At 50.3% G+C, this 19,420-nt stretch overlaps 1 protein-coding gene across 4 annotated transcripts in view; it reads right to left on the bottom strand.

The window, feature by feature from the left end:
- Positions 1-19,420, bottom strand: part of M1AP (meiosis 1 associated protein) — a 198,227-nt gene that overhangs the window by 52,809 nt on the left and 125,998 nt on the right. For all 4 annotated transcript variants that reach the window (XM_078678833.1, XM_078678829.1, XM_078678830.1 and 1 more), the window contains exon 7: positions 10,712-10,853. In XM_078678833.1, the coding sequence (XP_078534959.1) occupies positions 10,712-10,853 (142 nt within the window). The remainder of the gene's footprint in view (positions 1-10,711; positions 10,854-19,420) is intronic.

The raw sequence follows: 19,420 nt of genomic DNA, 5'->3' as shown, positions 1-19,420 counted from the left end.
CTCCAATGCACATAGCTAGAGCTAGCATCCAAAGCACTGAGCTAGAGCTAGCATCCAACAGAGAGCCAGAGCTAGCATCCAATGCACAGAGCTAGAGCTAGCATCCGATGTACAAAGCTAGAGCTAGCATCCAATGCATAGATAGAGCTAGCATCCAATGCACAGACCTAGCATTCAATGCACAGAGCCAGAGGTAGCATCCAATGCACAGAGCTAGAGCTAGCAGCACTGATCAGAGCTAGAGCTAGCATCCAATGCACATAGCTAGAGCTAGCATCCAACAGAGATCTAGAGCTAGCAGCCAATTCACAGAGCTAGAGCTAGCATCCAGTGTACAAAGCTAGAGCTAGCATCCAATGTACAGAGCTAGAGCTAGCATCCAGTGTACAAAGCTATAGCTAGCCTCCAATGCACAGAGCTAGAGCTAGCATCCAGTGCACAGAGCTAGAGCTAGCATCCAGTGCAGAGCTAGAGTTAGAGCTAGCATTCAAAGCACCGAGCTAGCTAGCATCCAAAGCACCGAGCTAGAGTTAGCATCCAATGAACAGAGCTAGAGCTAGCATCCAATGCACAGAGCTAGAGCTAGTATCCAGTGGACAGAGCTTGAGCTAGCATCCAGTGCACAGAGCTAGCATCCAAGGCACAGAGCTAGAGCTAGCCTCCAATGCACATAGCTAGAGTTAGCATCCAATGCACAGAGCTAGAGCTAGCATCCAGGGCACAGAGCTAGAGCTAGCATCCAACAGAGAGAGCTAGAGCTAGCCTCCAATGCACATAGCTAGAGCTAGCATCCAATGCAGAGCTAGAGCTAGCATCCAATGCACAGAGCTAGAGCTAGCCTCAAATGCAGAGCTAGAGCTAACATACAATGCACAGAGCTAGAGCTAGCATCCAATGCAGAGCTAGAGCTAGCACCCAATGCCCAGAGCTAGAGCTAGCCTCCAATGCAGAGCTAGAGCTAACATCCAATGCACAAAGCTAGAGCTAGCATCCAATGCACAGAGCTAGAGCTAACATCCAATGCACAGAGCTAGAGCTAACATCCAATGCACAGAGCTAGAGCTAGCATCCAATACACAGAGTTAGAGCTAGCATCTAATGCAGAGCTAGAGCTAACATACAATGCACAGAGCTAGAACTAGCATCCAATGCCGAGCTAGAGCTAGCATCCAGTGCACAGAGCTAGAGCTAGCATCCAAAGCACCGAGCTAGAGCTAGCATCCAATGCACATAGCTAGAGCTAGCATCCAAGGCACAGAGCTAGAATCCAGTGCACAGATCTAGAGCTAGCACCCAATGCCCAGAGCTAGAGCTAGCCTCCAATGCAGAGCTAGAGCTAACATCCAATGCACAGAGCTAGAGCTAGCATCCAATGCAGAGCTAGAGCTAACATATAATGCACAGAGCTAGATCTAGCATCCAATGCAGAGCTAGAGCTAGCATCCAATGCAGAGCTAGAGCTAGCATCCAATGCACAGAGCTAGAGCTAGCATCCAATGCAGAGCTAGAGCTAACATCCAATGCACAGAGCTAGAGCTAGCATCCAATGCAGAGCTAGAGCTAGCATCCAATGCAGAGCTAGAGCTAGCATCCAATGCACAGAGCTAGAGCTAGCATCCAAAGCACTGAGCTAATATTAATAATATTAATAATTAATATTAATATCCACATTTGTAAAGCGCACAATCACCCGTTAGGGTCTCTAGGCGCTGGGGGCCGTCGGGAAGATTAAGCAAGCTATTGCCCAGAGTCACATGGTGCTGGGCTAATCTGCCGCCGGTGCCGGGGATCGAACCGTGATCCCCAGATTCCGGAGTCAGTCGCCCTGGCCACGGCGCCACACCTCTTCCTAGAGCTAGCATCCAATGCACATAGCTAGAGCTAGCATCCAAAGCACTGAGCTAGAGCTAGCATCCAACAGAGAGCTAGAGCTAGCATCCAATGCACAGAGCTAGAGCTAGCATCCAATGCAGAGCTAGAGCTAACATACAATGCACAGAGCTAGAGCTAGCATCCAATGCACAGAGCTAGCATCCAATGCAGAGCTAGAGCTAGCACCCAATGCCCAGAGCTAGAGCTAGCATCCAATGCAGAGCTAGAGCTAGCATCCAATGCACAGAGCTAGAGCTAGCATCCATTGCAGAGCTAGAGCTAGCATTCAATGCACAGAGCTAGCATCCAATGCAGAGCTAGAGCTAGCATCCAATGCACAGAGCTAGAGCTAGCATCCAATGCACAGAGCAAGAGCTAGCATCCTAAGCACTGAGCTAGAGCTAGCATCCAATGCACATAGCTAGAACCAGCATCCAAAGCACTGAGCTAGAGCTAGCATCCAACAGAGAGCTAGAGCTAGCATCCAATGCACAGAGCTAGAGCGAGCATCCAGTGTACAAAGCTAGAGCTAGCATTCAATGCACAGAGCCAGAGGTAGCATCCAATGCACAGAGCTAGAGCTAGCATCCAAATCACGGAGCTAGAGCTAGCATCCAATGCACAGAGCTTGAGCTAGCATCCCTTGTGCAAAGCTAGAGCTAGCATCCAATGCATAGATAGAGCTAGCATCTAGTGTACAAAGCTAGAGCTAGCATCCAATGCATAGATAGAGCTAGCATCCAAAGCACAGGGCTAGCATCCAATGCACAGAGCTAGAGCTAGCAGCACGGATCAGAGCTAGAGCTAGCATCCAGTGCACAGAGCTAGAGCTAGCATCCAGTGTACAAAGCTAGAGCTTGCATCCAATGCACAGAGCTAGAGCTAGCATCCAAAGCACTGAGCTAGAGCTAGCATCCAATGTACAGTGCCAGAGCTAGCATCCAATGCGCAGAGTTAGAGCTAGCATCCAATGTACAGTGCCAGAGCTAGCATCCAATGCGCAGAGTTAGAGCTAGCATCCAATGTACAGTGCCAGAGCTAGCATCCAATGCACAGAGTTAGAGCTAGCATCCAATGTAGAGTGCCAGAGCTAGCATCCAATGCACAGAGCTAGAGCTAACATCCAATGCATAGAGCAAGAGCTAGCATCCAACAGAGAGCTAGAGCTAGCATCCAATGCACAGAGCTAGAGCTAGCATCCAAAGCACTGAGCTAGAGCTAGCATCCAACAGAGAGCTAGAGCTAGCATCCAATGCACAGAGCTAGAGCGAGCATCCAATGCACAGAGCTAGAGGTAGCACCCAATGCATAGATAGAGCTAGCATCCAGTACACAAAGCTAGAGCTAGCATCCAATGCATATATAGAGCTAGCATCCAAAGCACAGGGCTAGAGCTAGCAGCACGGATCAGAGCTAGAGCTAGCATCCAGTGCACAGAGCTAGAGCTAGCATCCAGTGTACAAAGCTAGAGCTGGCATCCAATGCACAGAGCTAGAGCTAGCATGCAAAGCACTGAGCTAGAGCTAGCATCCAATGCACAAAGCTAGAGCTAGCATCCAAAGCACAGGGCTAGCATTTAAAGCACAGAGCTAGCATTTAAAGCATGTGAGCTAGCATCCAATGCGCAGAGTTAGAGCTAGCATCCAATGTACAGTGCCAGAGCTAGCATCCAATGCACAGTTAGAGCCAGCATCCAATGTAGTGCCAGAGCTAGCATCCAATGCGCAGAGTTAGAGCTAGCATCCAATGTACAGTGCCAGAGCTAGCATCCAATGTGCAGAGTTAGAGCTAGCATCCAATGCGCAGAGTTAGAGCTAGCATCCAATGTACAGTGCCAGAGCTAGCATCCAATGTGCAGAGTTAGAGCTAGCATCCAATGTACAGTGCCAGAGCTAGCATCCAATGCACAGTTAGAGCCAGCATCCAATGTAGTGCCAGAGCTAGCATCCAATGCGCAGAGTTAGAGCTAGCATCCAATGTACAGTGCCAGAGCTAGCATCCAATGTGCAGAGTTAGAGCTAGCATCCAATGCGCAGAGTTAGAGCTAGCATCCAATGTACAGTGCTAGAGCTAGCATCCAATGCAGAGCTAGAGCTAACAGACAATGCACAGAGCTAGATCTAGCATCCAATGCAGAGCTAGAGCTAGCATCCAATGCACAGAGCTAGAGCTAGCCTCCAATGCACATAGCTAGAGCTAGCATCCAAAGCACTGAGCTAGAGCTAGCATCCAACAGAGAGCCAGAGCTAGCATCCAATGCACAGAGCTAGAGCTAGCATCCGATGTACAAAGCTAGAGCTAGCATCCAATGCATAGATAGAGCTAGCATCCAATGCACAGACCTAGCATTCAATGCACAGAGCCAGAGGTAGCATCCAATGCACAGAGCTAGAGCTAGCAGCACTGATCAGAGCTAGAGCTAGCATCCAATGCACATAGCTAGAGCTAGCATCCAACAGAGATCTAGAGCTAGCAGCCAATTCACAGAGCTAGAGCTAGCATCCAGTGTACAAAGCTAGAGCTAGCATCCAATGTACAGAGCTAGAGCTAGCATCCAGTGTACAAAGCTATAGCTAGCCTCCAATGCACAGAGCTAGAGCTAGCATCCAGTGCACAGAGCTAGAGCTAGCATCCAGTGCAGAGCTAGAGTTAGAGCTAGCATTCAAAGCACCGAGCTAGCTAGCATCCAAAGCACCGAGCTAGAGTTAGCATCCAATGAACAGAGCTAGAGCTAGCATCCAATGCACAGAGCTAGAGCTAGTATCCAGTGGACAGAGCTTGAGCTAGCATCCAGTGCACAGAGCTAGCATCCAAGGCACAGAGCTAGAGCTAGCCTCCAATGCACATAGCTAGAGTTAGCATCCAATGCACAGAGCTAGAGCTAGCATCCAGGGCACAGAGCTAGAGCTAGCATCCAACAGAGAGAGCTAGAGCTAGCCTCCAATGCACATAGCTAGAGCTAGCATCCAATGCAGAGCTAGAGCTAGCATCCAATGCACAGAGCTAGAGCTAGCCTCAAATGCAGAGCTAGAGCTAACATACAATGCACAGAGCTAGAGCTAGCATCCAATGCAGAGCTAGAGCTAGCACCCAATGCCCAGAGCTAGAGCTAGCCTCCAATGCAGAGCTAGAGCTAACATCCAATGCACAAAGCTAGAGCTAGCATCCAATGCACAGAGCTAGAGCTAACATCCAATGCACAGAGCTAGAGCTAACATCCAATGCACAGAGCTAGAGCTAGCATCCAATACACAGAGTTAGAGCTAGCATCTAATGCAGAGCTAGAGCTAACATACAATGCACAGAGCTAGAACTAGCATCCAATGCCGAGCTAGAGCTAGCATCCAGTGCACAGAGCTAGAGCTAGCATCCAAAGCACCGAGCTAGAGCTAGCATCCAATGCACATAGCTAGAGCTAGCATCCAAGGCACAGAGCTAGAATCCAGTGCACAGATCTAGAGCTAGCACCCAATGCCCAGAGCTAGAGCTAGCCTCCAATGCAGAGCTAGAGCTAACATCCAATGCACAGAGCTAGAGCTAGCATCCAATGCAGAGCTAGAGCTAACATATAATGCACAGAGCTAGATCTAGCATCCAATGCAGAGCTAGAGCTAGCATCCAATGCAGAGCTAGAGCTAGCATCCAATGCACAGAGCTAGAGCTAGCATCCAATGCAGAGCTAGAGCTAACATCCAATGCACAGAGCTAGAGCTAGCATCCAATGCAGAGCTAGAGCTAGCATCCAATGCAGAGCTAGAGCTAGCATCCAATGCACAGAGCTAGAGCTAGCATCCAAAGCACTGAGCTAATATTAATAATATTAATAATTAATATTAATATCCACATTTGTAAAGCGCACAATCACCCGTTAGGGTCTCTAGGCGCTGGGGGCCGTCGGGAAGATTAAGCAAGCTATTGCCCAGAGTCACATGGTGCTGGGCTAATCTGCCGCCGGTGCCGGGGATCGAACCGTGATCCCCAGATTCCGGAGTCAGTCGCCCTGGCCACGGCGCCACACCTCTTCCTAGAGCTAGCATCCAATGCACATAGCTAGAGCTAGCATCCAAAGCACTGAGCTAGAGCTAGCATCCAACAGAGAGCTAGAGCTAGCATCCAATGCACAGAGCTAGAGCTAGCATCCAATGCAGAGCTAGAGCTAACATACAATGCACAGAGCTAGAGCTAGCATCCAATGCACAGAGCTAGCATCCAATGCAGAGCTAGAGCTAGCACCCAATGCCCAGAGCTAGAGCTAGCATCCAATGCAGAGCTAGAGCTAGCATCCAATGCACAGAGCTAGAGCTAGCATCCATTGCAGAGCTAGAGCTAGCATTCAATGCACAGAGCTAGCATCCAATGCAGAGCTAGAGCTAGCATCCAATGCACAGAGCTAGAGCTAGCATCCAATGCACAGAGCAAGAGCTAGCATCCTAAGCACTGAGCTAGAGCTAGCATCCAATGCACATAGCTAGAACCAGCATCCAAAGCACTGAGCTAGAGCTAGCATCCAACAGAGAGCTAGAGCTAGCATCCAATGCACAGAGCTAGAGCGAGCATCCAGTGTACAAAGCTAGAGCTAGCATTCAATGCACAGAGCCAGAGGTAGCATCCAATGCACAGAGCTAGAGCTAGCATCCAAATCACGGAGCTAGAGCTAGCATCCAATGCACAGAGCTTGAGCTAGCATCCCTTGTGCAAAGCTAGAGCTAGCATCCAATGCATAGATAGAGCTAGCATCTAGTGTACAAAGCTAGAGCTAGCATCCAATGCATAGATAGAGCTAGCATCCAAAGCACAGGGCTAGCATCCAATGCACAGAGCTAGAGCTAGCAGCACGGATCAGAGCTAGAGCTAGCATCCAGTGCACAGAGCTAGAGCTAGCATCCAGTGTACAAAGCTAGAGCTTGCATCCAATGCACAGAGCTAGAGCTAGCATCCAAAGCACTGAGCTAGAGCTAGCATCCAATGTACAGTGCCAGAGCTAGCATCCAATGCGCAGAGTTAGAGCTAGCATCCAATGTACAGTGCCAGAGCTAGCATCCAATGCGCAGAGTTAGAGCTAGCATCCAATGTACAGTGCCAGAGCTAGCATCCAATGCACAGAGTTAGAGCTAGCATCCAATGTAGAGTGCCAGAGCTAGCATCCAATGCACAGAGCTAGAGCTAACATCCAATGCACAGAGCAAGAGCTAGCATCCAACAGAGAGCTAGAGCTAGCATCCAATGCACAGAGCTAGAGCTAGCATCCAAAGCACTGAGCTAGAGCTAGCATCCAACAGAGAGCTAGAGCTAGCATCCAATGCACAGAGCTAGAGCGAGCATCCAATGCACAGAGCTAGAGGTAGCACCCAATGCATAGATAGAGCTAGCATCCAGTACACAAAGCTAGAGCTAGCATCCAATGCATATATAGAGCTAGCATCCAAAGCACAGGGCTAGAGCTAGCAGCACGGATCAGAGCTAGAGCTAGCATCCAGTGTACAAAGCTAGAGCTTGCATCCAATGCACAGAGCTAGAGCTAGCATGCAAAGCACTGAGCTAGAGCTAGCATCCAATGCACAGAGCTAGAGCTAGCATCCAGTGCACAAAGCTAGAGCTAGCATCCAAAGCACAGGGCTAGCATTTAAAGCACAGAGCTAGCATTTAAAGCATGTGAGCTAGCATCCAATGCGCAGAGTTAGAGCTAGCATCCAATGTACAGTGCCAGAGCTAGCATCCAATGCACAGTTAGAGCCAGCATCCAATGTAGTGCCAGAGCTAGCATCCAATGCGCAGAGTTAGAGCTAGCATCCAATGTACAGTGCCAGAGCTAGCATCCAATGTGCAGAGTTAGAGCTAGCATCCAATGCGCAGAGTTAGAGCTAGCATCCAATGTACAGTGCCAGAGCTAGCATCCAATGTGCAGAGTTAGAGCTAGCATCCAATGTACAGTGCCAGAGCTAGCATCCAATGCAGTTAGAGCTAGCATCCAATGTACAGTGCCAGAGCTAGCATCCAGTGTAGAGCTAGAGCTAGCATCCAGTGCACAGAGTTAGAGCTAGCATCCAATGTACAGTGCCAGAGCTAGCATCCAATGCACAGTTAGAGCTAGCATCCAATGTACAGTGCCAGAGCTAGCATCCAGTGTACAGTGCCAGAGCTAGCATACAATGCACAGAGTTAGAGCTAGCATCCAATGCACAGAGTTAGAGCTAGCATCCAATGTACAGTGCCAGAGCTAGCATCCAATGTACAGTGCCAGAGCTAGCATCCAATGCACAGAGCTAGAGCTAGCATCCAATGCACAGAGTTAGAGCTAGCATCCAATGTACAGTGCCAGAGCTAGCATCCAATGCACAGAGCTAGAGCTAGCATCCAATGCACAGAGTTAGAGCTAGCATCCAATGCACAGAGCTAGAGCTAGCATCCAATGTACAGAGTTAGAGCTAGCATCCAATGTACAGTGCTAGAGCTAGCATCCAATGCACAGAGCTAGAGCTAGCATCCAATGTACAGAGTTAGAGCTAGCATCCAAGGCACAGAGTTAGAGCTAGCATCCAATGCACAGAGTTAGAGCTAGCATCCAATGCGCAGAGCTAGAGCTAGCATCCAATGCACGGAGTTAGAGCTAGCATCCAATGCACAGAGCTAGAGCTAGCATCCAATGTACAGAGTTAGAGCTAGCATCCAATGCACAGAGTTAGAGCTAGCATCCAATGCACAGAGCTAGAGCTAGCATCCAATGCACAGAGTTAGAGCTAGCATCCAATGCACAGAGCTAGAGCTAGCATCCAATGTACAGTGCTAGAGCTAGCATCAAATGCACAGAGCTAGAGCTAGCATCCAGTGCACAGAGCTAGAGCTCGCATCCAGGGCACAGAGCTAGAACTAGCATCCAATGTACAGTGCTAGAGCTAGCATCAAATGCACAGAGCTAGAGCTAGCATCCAATGCACAGAGCTAGAGCTAGCATCCAATGCACAGAGCTAGAGCTAGCATCCAGGGCACAGAGCTAGAGCTAGCATCCAATGTACAGTGCTAGAGCTAGCATCAAATGCACAGAGCTAGAGCTAGCATCCAATGCGCAGAGTTAGAGCTAGCATCCAATGCACAGAGCTAGAGCTAGCATCCAATGTACAGTGCTAGAGCCAGCAGCCAAGGCACAGAGCTAGAGCTTGAATCCAATGCACAGAGCTAGAGCTCGCATCCAGGGCACAGAGCTAGAGCTAGCATCCAATGCACAGAGCTAGCATCCAACGCACAGACCACATGAGTTCTACATTAGACATTCCTAACACCTAAAATGAACTCTCCACACGAATAACAAATGGCAAATGTTTAACCGAAGTGTATGGTGCACTCTCAATCACTGAACTTAGTAGATATACAGAATTCTTAAAACTGATTTTAAGTTCCACATCCGAAAACAGGTACGAGCTCACAACACCTGACATCATCCTAAACTCTTTGGGGCACATTTGCCATTATTTCACACACTCCGGTGCATGAAAGGGAGAGGGCAGACGTGCTCCGTACTTATAAAGATATGGAGCCTTTCTCCCCTCTCCTTGCACTGGCGCACTGTGTGCAGCCTAGCGCCAAGGCAGGCAACCTTGTGCCATGGTCCAATCCTTCTAGGAATAACCCTCTTTTTATGTGTGCTGCAGAATGAGGAAGAGGAGGTAATAAAGAGAAAAGAAGATACTCCCCCTCGTTACACCTCTGCTCTGCGGGGTAGGCAAACTCAGGTTTACAAGTCTTTGTAAGTCTTGGTTGGCGTCAAAATCCATTGGCGGCAGCCGGGGAACGCCCACTCTGCACCCTTGTTGTAAATGTTGTAAATGTTTTTGAGCTTGTAAAGCGCACTGCTACCCGTCCATAGGTCTCCCGGCGCTGTATAACTCTGGGGAACCCGTCCTGGCTTTTCCTGTGGGATGGACCCTTGCTGGGAGTCCTCAAGGTGGAGCCAGGCATCCCCGGAATTGGTGGGGCTGGTGTGGAGATTAGGCAAGCTAATGCCCAGAGTTGCCGAGCGGAACCCCTGATTAGAGTAAGCACCGAAGCGAGAATTATCGAGTCCGCCGACCAAGGTCCACGACCCTTGTAACATCTTCCCAATGCCACGTAACGCAAGGCAGTGCTATGTGTTACGTTACTTTGTATTTACTAAGCCCTGCAAAACCACACGAAGTGGGTTTCTGTGGCTTAAGAAATGCCAAAAAGGATTTACGTTGGGGCTGCACCACATAAGTGATGCAACATCATAGTAAATCTGGTCCTTCACCTCTGAATTTATCACAAATGAAAACCTCATCTCAGCTCTCAACACTTTCTTTTAAGATCTGCTTTCAAGCTATCAGTTTTTATTCAAGTGAATTGTTTCAGAGGTCTTCCTCACCCCCAACTTCTGAATATAGTACTGCGTGAGCTCCATGTACATATACATGTATGTGTGTGAGCATGTATGTATGTCTATTGGTGTGAATGCATGTATCTGTGTGTGTGTATGTGTGTCTGTATGCATGTATGTTTGTATGTACACTGAATGTCTACAGCGCAAACCAAGCCAAAGGGCAGCAGAGCTTCTCAGCACAAGCCTCACTCCCTGAACCCATCACAAAGAACAACTTCACGACTGATCACAAATTCTTAATGGTAAAGGCTGTTACACCAGGTGAGTCTCTGAATATTCCTATCACTGAAGACACCGCAAACTCCCACCCCATAAACCTGTCAATAATCCTCAACCTCTCAATATCTGAACACTACCCACACTCACCACAAGGTCACGATTCTGGGTTTAATCTTCGGTCTATCGTGAACTCACCACCACTCACACTCATGAAACCCTCCGACTCACCAGCAGGCAGTGACACAGCGCCTGGAAGTGTTGCTGATTCGCCTCCAGATCATCCCAGTCCAGTTTCCAGCAGCATGTGGGTCTGATGATGGCGGGCAGACCGTAAAGCACAGACTGGCACACCCCATCTGCTTTCAGAGACCTGCAACCACACAGAAGCGAGGTGTTCACCAGTATCGCTGACTCCTGTCAGAATGTCACTAATGCCATCAGGACAGCAGTAGCTGCCTTCAGTGTGTGAACAGTAGGTTCTGCTCACACAACTACAAATATGTATCACATCTGGCAGAGAAGAGACAGGGCTGCTCCACGCCATGCTTAGGGCCTGACTAAGAGTTTGGCGGTCTTCTCTCTGGACACCAATTACTCAGGTTTTAGATGATTCACCAAAAGATTTTCTACAGTTTCACCTGCAATTCAAGAAGCACCTCAACTGCCCTAATAACATTTTTACTTGTATTGGTTTTCTTACTTAACTTTTACTATTTTGAACCATATTTTCTTTTTTTTTATAATGCTTACAGTCAGACATTTATATATTGTTATGTCATATATATTTAAGTTCACCTTTTACTTTCTTCTCCCTTATTTCTAAATTGATTTTTATTGCTCTTCTCCATCTTCCAATGTTGTATCCATATGTATTTCAATGAATGTATCTCCTTTCTGTTTTCAATAAACTTCTCTTCAAAGTTAAACATAAAAGAGTTTGGCAGTCTTGCAGCGGGCAGCTATGCCAGCACCCCACTGCAAGACTGCCAAACCCGTAGCCAGACCTCCCGTCGGATTACGAGTTAACCCTTTGCAGGGGGTCCTGCTGCAGCGGGCCCATGGTGGTGTGTATCTAAGGCACATAGGTGTGCCTTAGACATGCACATCCGTGAGACCGCCGCAGCCCGTTGCTGCATGAAATGCACAATGTTGTGCATTTCTTTCCGTGCAGGAACAGGGGATGCAAAAATACAGGGGCCCTGCAAGGGCTCCTCGAGTAGCCTCACCGCCATCCTTTCCATGGAAATGATAGGGGTGAGGCAACTCGTAATATGCTTGGTGGCATTGCCAGCATCTTGCTGCCTCTGACCGCTGTGCAACCGCCGCGAGATCACGGACCCACGGTGACTGACAGCATCTTGCTGCCTCTGACCGCTGCGCAACCGCCGCGAGATCACGGACCCACGGTGACTGACAGCATCTTGCTGCCTCTGACCGCTGCGCAACCGCCGCGGGATCATGGATCCACAGTGACTGCCAGCATCTTGCTGCCTCTGACTGCTGCGCAACCGCCGCAGGATCACGAATCCACAGTGACTGCCAGCATCTTGCTGCCTCTGACTGCTGCGCAACCGCCGCGGGATCATGGATCCACAGTGACTGCCAGCATCTTGCTGCCTCTGACTGCTGCGCAACCGCCGCAGGATCACGAATCCACAGTGACTGCCAGCATCTTGCTGCCTCTGACCGCTGCGCAACCGCCGCGAGATCACGGACCCACGGTGACTGACAGCATCTTGCTGCCTCTGACCGCTGCGCAACCGCCGCAGGATCACGAATCCACAGTGACTGCCAGCATCTTGCTGCCTCTGACTGCTGCGCAACCGCCGCGGGATCATGGATCCACAGTGACTGACAGCATATTGCTGCCTCTGACCTCTGCGCAACCGCCGTGGGATCACGGATCCACAGTGACTGCCAGCATATTGCTGCCTCTGACCTCTGTGTAACCGCCGCGGGATCACGGATCCACAGTGACTGCCAGCATATTGCTGCCTCTGACCTCTGTGCAACCGCCGCGGGATCACGGATCCACAGTGACTGCCAGCATATTGCTGCCTCTGACCTCTGTGTAACCGCCGCGGGATCATGGATCCACAGTGACTGACAGCATATTGCTGCCTCTGACCGCTGCGCAACCGCTGCGGGATCATGGATCCACAGTGACTGACAGCATATTGCTGCCTCTGACCGCTGCGCAACCGCTGCGGGATCATGGATCCACAGTGACTGCCAGCATATTGCTGCCTCTGACCTCTGCGCAACCGCCGTGGGATCACGGATCCACAGTGACTGCCAGCATATTGCTGCCTCTGACCTCTGTGTAACCGCCGCGGGATCACGGATCCACAGTGACTGCCAGCATATTGCTGCCTCTGACCTCTGTGCAACCGCCGCGGGATCACGGATCCACAGTGACTGCCAGCATATTGCTGCCTCTGACCTCTGCGCAACCGCCGCGGGATCACGGATCCACAGTGACTGACAGCATATTGCTGCCTCTGACCGCTGCGCAACCGCTGCGGGATCATGGATCCACAGTGACTGCCAGCATATTGCTGCCTCTGACCTCTGCGCAACCGCCGTGGGATCACGGATCCACAGTGACTGCCAGCATATTGCTGCCTCTGACCTCTGTGTAACCGCCGCGGGATCACGGATCCACAGTGACTGCCAGCATATTGCTGCCTCTGACCTCTGTGCAACCGCCGCGGGATCACGGATCCACAGTGACTGCCAGCATACTGCTGCCTCTGACCGCTGCCTAACACCACGGGATCACGAATCCCCAGCATTTGCAGCAGTCCTGTGGCTGTCCAAACGGCCAAGTCACAATAGGGCAGGTGGACCACCACTCTGGCGGTCCACAGACCGCTGCCAGTTGTAGTAAGGCCCGAAGGGCCTGATTCCAAGTTTGGCGGCCTGTGGAGCGCCAAACCTGGAGTGGAATAGCAGTGGCTGTACGCACTGGCGGTCTGGACCGCATTATAACAACTATGGCAGCCGGACCACCATGGGACCGCCGCAGCCTCCAGGGATCTGTCATCACTGGTGGTGGCACAGCAATCTTGAGGCCGCAATATGAACCACCAAGCATATTACGAGTTTCCACACTGCGACACTAACTATGTTGGTGAGCCTGTATCGGAAAAGGAGGCGGTGAGGAAACAAAGAGGGCCCTACAAGGCCCCTATTTCCTCAGGCCCATGGGATGCATGCAGGGGGCCCATGGTGTGCCTTCCTGTCTGCATGTACCCGTTTTCTGCACGGTTTAGACTTCACAGTCCATGACATGCAGGAATGGGCTTTGGCGTTCCCATTGCAGGGCCTTTTTGAAACGCACCGCCGTGGGATCGCCAAAGGACCACCCGCCAGACTACACAGAAGCCCATGGGTGTGGGAACGGGCGGTGGCATGGCGGCCCGCTCTCACACCACCAACTCGCAATCGGGCCTCTAGTCTTTTTGCATAACCAAAAAAAACAGTAGGAAGATGAGGTCAGATATTTTGACTCTTGTTTAAGCAGCTTGAGACAGGAACATAGGAATCTGGGGACCTTACCACGGATTGGCGTGAACCCTAAACACACTGTGATCTGGTGCCTGTTTGTGGACCTTCCTGCCTCACACTAATAACTTCCCCTCACATTACCACCTGGTCCAAGATTCTTCATTCCAGGGCTTAGCACATGCAGTGCCGGAGAGTTGCATCTCTATGACAACCCTTCCAAAAGAATCCATCTTTTATTTTATGTACTCCTTAACATACAACATGCGCCCCTGGCCATGGAAGTACCACCCAATGTGAAAATAGAAGAAAGGATGTATCCAAAAGTGATCCCATTACTATAATTATTGACCTCTACATCGGTCACTCCCTCACAGAATTCTTTAGTCAGGGTCCTTTTAACCAATCATATATTAGGCTTGGTATACTTACAGGGCATACCAAAAGGTAATACCACTCCAAGTGCTACATCATCTGTACCATTATGGACATTGGAATACGCCCCTTTAGACAAAAATAAAAACCCTGGGTGTGCATAAATCGGTCCCTCATAATCCACTGCTGCATACCTGGAGTTCATTCCGAAAGTAATAGGATCGTTGTCGTTCACCAAGGGGTTCGTATTTTTGTACAACACTATTCCTGAGCAATTTCTAAACAGGCAAGTGTCAGTACTATTCACAATGGAGCAACAAGCAGGATAATAACCGGCTTCTCGGGGGACTATCAGTTCCTTATAATGCAACCTACCAACGTGACATTCTGTTTTTCCATAAAAAAATCGTTGGACTATTTATTGTTATCATAACGAGGATAACCGATTCCCAATGGCTTTCTATGACATAGACAGATAACCAAAACCAAACACTCCTTTCACTTCTGTAAACTGAGGTGGCCGAAGGGGGCAGCATGGCGGACGTGTTTTACCTTTACTGTGCCATTCATCCCCTTAATCTGGTACATTTATCAGGCATCAATGCAGTTTCTTAGACGCAGTGCTGAGCCTGAAGGTCCAGTGTGCTGTAAAAGCGCAGGCATGGCCGTCGGAGCGGAACAACTGAGAGAGGCCAAAGGGCCGCGGACTAAATCGAGCAGGCGAGACGCCTGCAACGTGGTCCCGGTCGGAAGAGGTTCACTGGGCAGAACTCTTGCCGACGCTTCATGCCTGTGAAGTGGTGGGGAGCAAGCTGGGAGCCGTAGCACACGTTCTTGGGATAGTTGAGGAGACGGGGTGCGCTGACTGAGTGCATCCAGGAAGCGCCCCAGGCGAAGGAGACGCATTTGACAAGCCTGGTCCAAAGACATAGGAAGTGGCGGTGGCGGTGAGGAGACGACAGATGGATGGAGAAGGGATCCTGTGAGCGAGTACTCTGGCAGCCTATGACAAGCCAGGGAGGAAAGGACAAAGCCTGGGTGCGGCCAGCTGAGGAGTCAAATTGGTGGGCTGAACTGCGGAGCGGAGCTCTGCGGTGGGGGCACATGGTTTCCCGAGCACCTGACCAAAAGATGGGCAGGGCTGTGTACGGCGACGCTGGACGGGAGCAAGGACAGGGGCCGTCAGGTGCAGTCCCTGCGGAGGGAACAGCCACATACTGCCCTGCTTCACCCGGGCAGGAGAGGGCTACGTGACGAGCTGGGTGAGCTGCGTGGTTCCCCGGTGCCTTTATGTGAGCTTGTGCTGGAGCCTCACTCCTTTTAGCAGGCAAGAGGAGTGGTACTGGCTGGAACTGGTGATCAGAAAGGAGACGAGAGACGGACGACCGAACATGCCTTACGGGAGAGGGCAGGCAGAGGGTGAAGGTGCCGGGAGCTGGTAGGCCCTGGGAGCCACGAGGAAGCCTTCGACCCATGGGGATATCAGAGTTTGTGCAAAACAACAGTTGATGGACAGAATGCAGAACAATGTCATACATTAACCCCAGTACAGAGATCTGGGCCTAAATCCATAGTTGTTTTGCGTTCCACAGCACCCCAGTTCAGACATGGCCATATGCGAATCAGCCTTGACCCTGTGCCTCATGGGAACAGTCCAGCCCGAACTGTCAAGCCATGTCTTTCCTGGACCGGAATCAAGCATCCTAGGACCGGTTTCTGGCTATCAGCCGTCTTCAGCCGGGATAGCTTGACTCCAGTGGTGTGGAGAGCATGGGACTCACGTCTGAGCATACCCATCCCACTCGGGGTGACAAATGCAAAACAACAGTTGATGGACAGAATGCAGAACAATTTCATACATTCACCCCAGTACAGAGATCTGGGCCTAAATTCATCGTTTTTTTGCACTCCACACCACCCCAGTTCAGACATGGCCATATGCAAATCAGCCTTGACCCTGTGCCTCATGGGAACAGTCCAGCCCGAACTGCCAAGCCATGTCTTTCCTGGACCGGAATCAAGCATCCTAGGACCGGTTTCTGGCTATCAGCCATCTTGACTCCAGTGGATATCAGAGTTTGTCCCATAGCTGGAAGAGGTACTCTGGGTAGCGGCACTGGAAGATTGACTTGCGATACAGTGACCTGAGGGCACTTACCTGTAATACTTGTCAATACCAGATGAGTATTGGGGTTTTGGACCTGCGCACGTGGCCAGCCAGGAGGGCGGGGAGTCTGCGCCGCTATTCGTACCTCTAAGGGCCTGCACTCGGACGGCAACTTGGACTACTCAAGTCTGTACCCCCGCGCATTGCACACAAGGGATTTCCCACGTGCCCCAAAATAGCGCACTGACATGCCCTGATTGCCGATCCGAGACCCTGGTGGCAAGTTAGGTGAGGCCTGGTGGATAGATGGGGCGAACCAGAGGTGCTGGAACTAGGGCTTCGTCGCAGGCCGCAGGCATGAATAAAGCGGATCAACCGCAACTAGTGGAGGGGCAGAAGGCCTTGGATGACCGCTTGGAAGCTATCCTGAATGCAATTGAGCGATCTCGTGAATCAATGGAAGCCAAGCTGGATAAAGTAGCCTCAGACCTCACCCTGTTGCACGCCGATCATCGGAAATTAAAGAACGGGTTACTGCTGTGGAACAAGACGTAGCAGAACTGAAGCAGGCCACAGGATTCCAAGAGAAGCAACAACATCACACGAGGTCTGGTTCAGATACCTTTAAGGAGCCGATGGAGGATGCAGAAGGCAGCCCTAGGAGGTGCCTGAAGGAGCGGAAGGACAAGATGCGGTCCCCTTCATGGAGCAATGGCTCAAGACCATATTGCTACTGACTGAGTTCTCCCCGTTCTTTACCATTGAAAGGGCACACCGTGTCCCGGGTAGGAAGCTGGCCCCGGGCGACAGAGCACGACCACTCATCTTTAAACTGCTGCATTTCAAGGATCGCAATGTGATCCTGCAGGAGACAAGAAAGCTGGATGAGGTCAAGTTTGAGAAAACAAAGGTTTTGTTCTTTCCAGACTACACGATAAAAGTCAAGCGCCAACGGGGGGTCCTTCTTGCCAGTTAAGCAAAAGCTCCGCCAACTGAATATCTCTTACTCATTGCTCTTTCCTGCACGACTTTGTGTGATCTTTGATAGGAAGTCAAGATTCTTTGATACACCCCAGGACGCTTGGAACTGGCTTGGGACGTTGGGTCCGTATTCGGGCCACGGCCAACAGGCACATCAGCTGCATGGAATGAGGTAGCAGGTGGAAGGGGACCTCCATGGCGATGGCCTAGGAGGCGATTCCTTGGTTTATCATCGACACCTGGTCTGGACCAGATTCGACGGGCGCGTCAGGCGGTTGTCTGCATCGTGCAACAGATGGCAGAAATGGTGGAGCCAGAGGACAAAGATGACACTTCCCTTCATTCCTCAGGGGATGGAGGTTCGTCAGTGGCGGAGTCATCGGACAAGACCTTGTTGAGAATGCCAGATGTCACGCCTCTGACGGCAGAAGGTATTGAATGAAAGAGACTGTATCTGGCACTCACTTTAAGTACTGTCACTTGAATTGCCTTGAGTAAGATATCTGTACACTGTCATTTGTCAAGACACGGCCTGAACATGGGGTGGCACACCGGGTGTGTCCCTGCGCTCCTGAGGGCTGCTCTATGTTAGACTTCTATGTTGATGTTTAATTAGATGATACTGGGGATTCATTACGGTATGCTCTGCGTGGTTACACACCCCTCTGCTTCTCTGCAATGTCAAGTTTGGGCAACACCTCAAGGTTGTGAGGGTTGCTCTTGTCATGTTGTTCCTTCACCTTGTTGGTTTATCCCTTTTCCCTTTTATCGCAGGAGTCACTTGGGGGGTGCGGTACAGGAGATGTTGCAGTGCATATCAGACTGCTACTTAAGGGTGTGTGGTTTGAGGTATCATTCATTGCTTGCTTAAATCAGCTCCAGGATGGGTCACATGATAGTCACATGGAATGTGAGGGGTCTCCGAACGCCATCCCGCAGATACCCAGTATACTCCTACCCTAAAAGGCACAACATGCGTATAGCGTTATTACAGCAGATGCACTTAAATGTGGTGGAAACAGCCAGGCTACAACATAGATGGAGGGGTAAGGTATATGCTAAGAACTTACGTATCACCCTCGCATCTCGCTTTTGCAGGAAACGGGTTTTGAGTTGATGTGTAAGCGTACGAAAATTGCCATGTGGGGGGACCTGTTCGTCAACGGACGGTTCCGTACCAGGGAACAGCTGTTTCAGGCAGTCACACCCACTCCTCTGGAGGTGTTCTATTACATCCGACTTAGACAGGGCTTGAGGGAAGTGTTGCCCAATTTTTCGGAGGAACCGGACGTGGTTTTATCACTGCATGCCATGCTTCTGTCGGATGGCCGCCATCTTGTTTCCAGACTATATAATAACATTAGGTTACAGCGCCAAGGGCCTGAGAGTTCGGCACGACGCCACTGGAGTGTGGATTTAGACCGGGATATCACTGACGACCAATGGCACTATTGTTGTGCTATCACAGCTAATATTTCGTCTAGCAGTAGGCTAAAGATCATTCATTTAAAATTTTTACAACGTTTCTATTATACACCTGTGAGAAAGCTACGCTTTCACTTGGCAGATACCGATAGATGTGAGCGCTGCAATGTAGAAGGGGCGGGATTCTTCCACTTAGCATTGGAGTGCCCAGGAATTTACGAATATTGGTCACAGGTGCAGGCTGCTCTACGGGTTATGACGTCCGGGGCGATTGACAGAGATCCGTTAATTATGCTATTGGGATACACTAGGAATGTGCCTAAGTCTGTTCGGAAATCCACGGATGTCGCACTTTTACTGGCTAAGAGACGAGTTGCGTCTCGTTGGGGAAGGGGAAGAGCTCCTAAGTTTAAGGAATGGATTGACGACTTGGTTTATTGTCAGGATCAGAATAATAATTATGCCGATCTGACGCCAGTACAGAGCAGGCCGAATAGTATTTGGGGACCACTGCAGGTATATCTGTTACAAAATGCAGCAAC

The sequence above is a fragment of the Lissotriton helveticus genome, chromosome 2_2 (assembly GCF_964261635.1).
Source record: "Lissotriton helveticus chromosome 2_2, aLisHel1.1, whole genome shotgun sequence".
Lineage (NCBI taxonomy): Eukaryota > Metazoa > Chordata > Amphibia > Caudata > Salamandridae > Lissotriton > Lissotriton helveticus.
The sequence above is the reverse complement of the archived record's forward strand: the minus strand, read 5'-3'. Positions and strand labels throughout refer to the sequence as shown.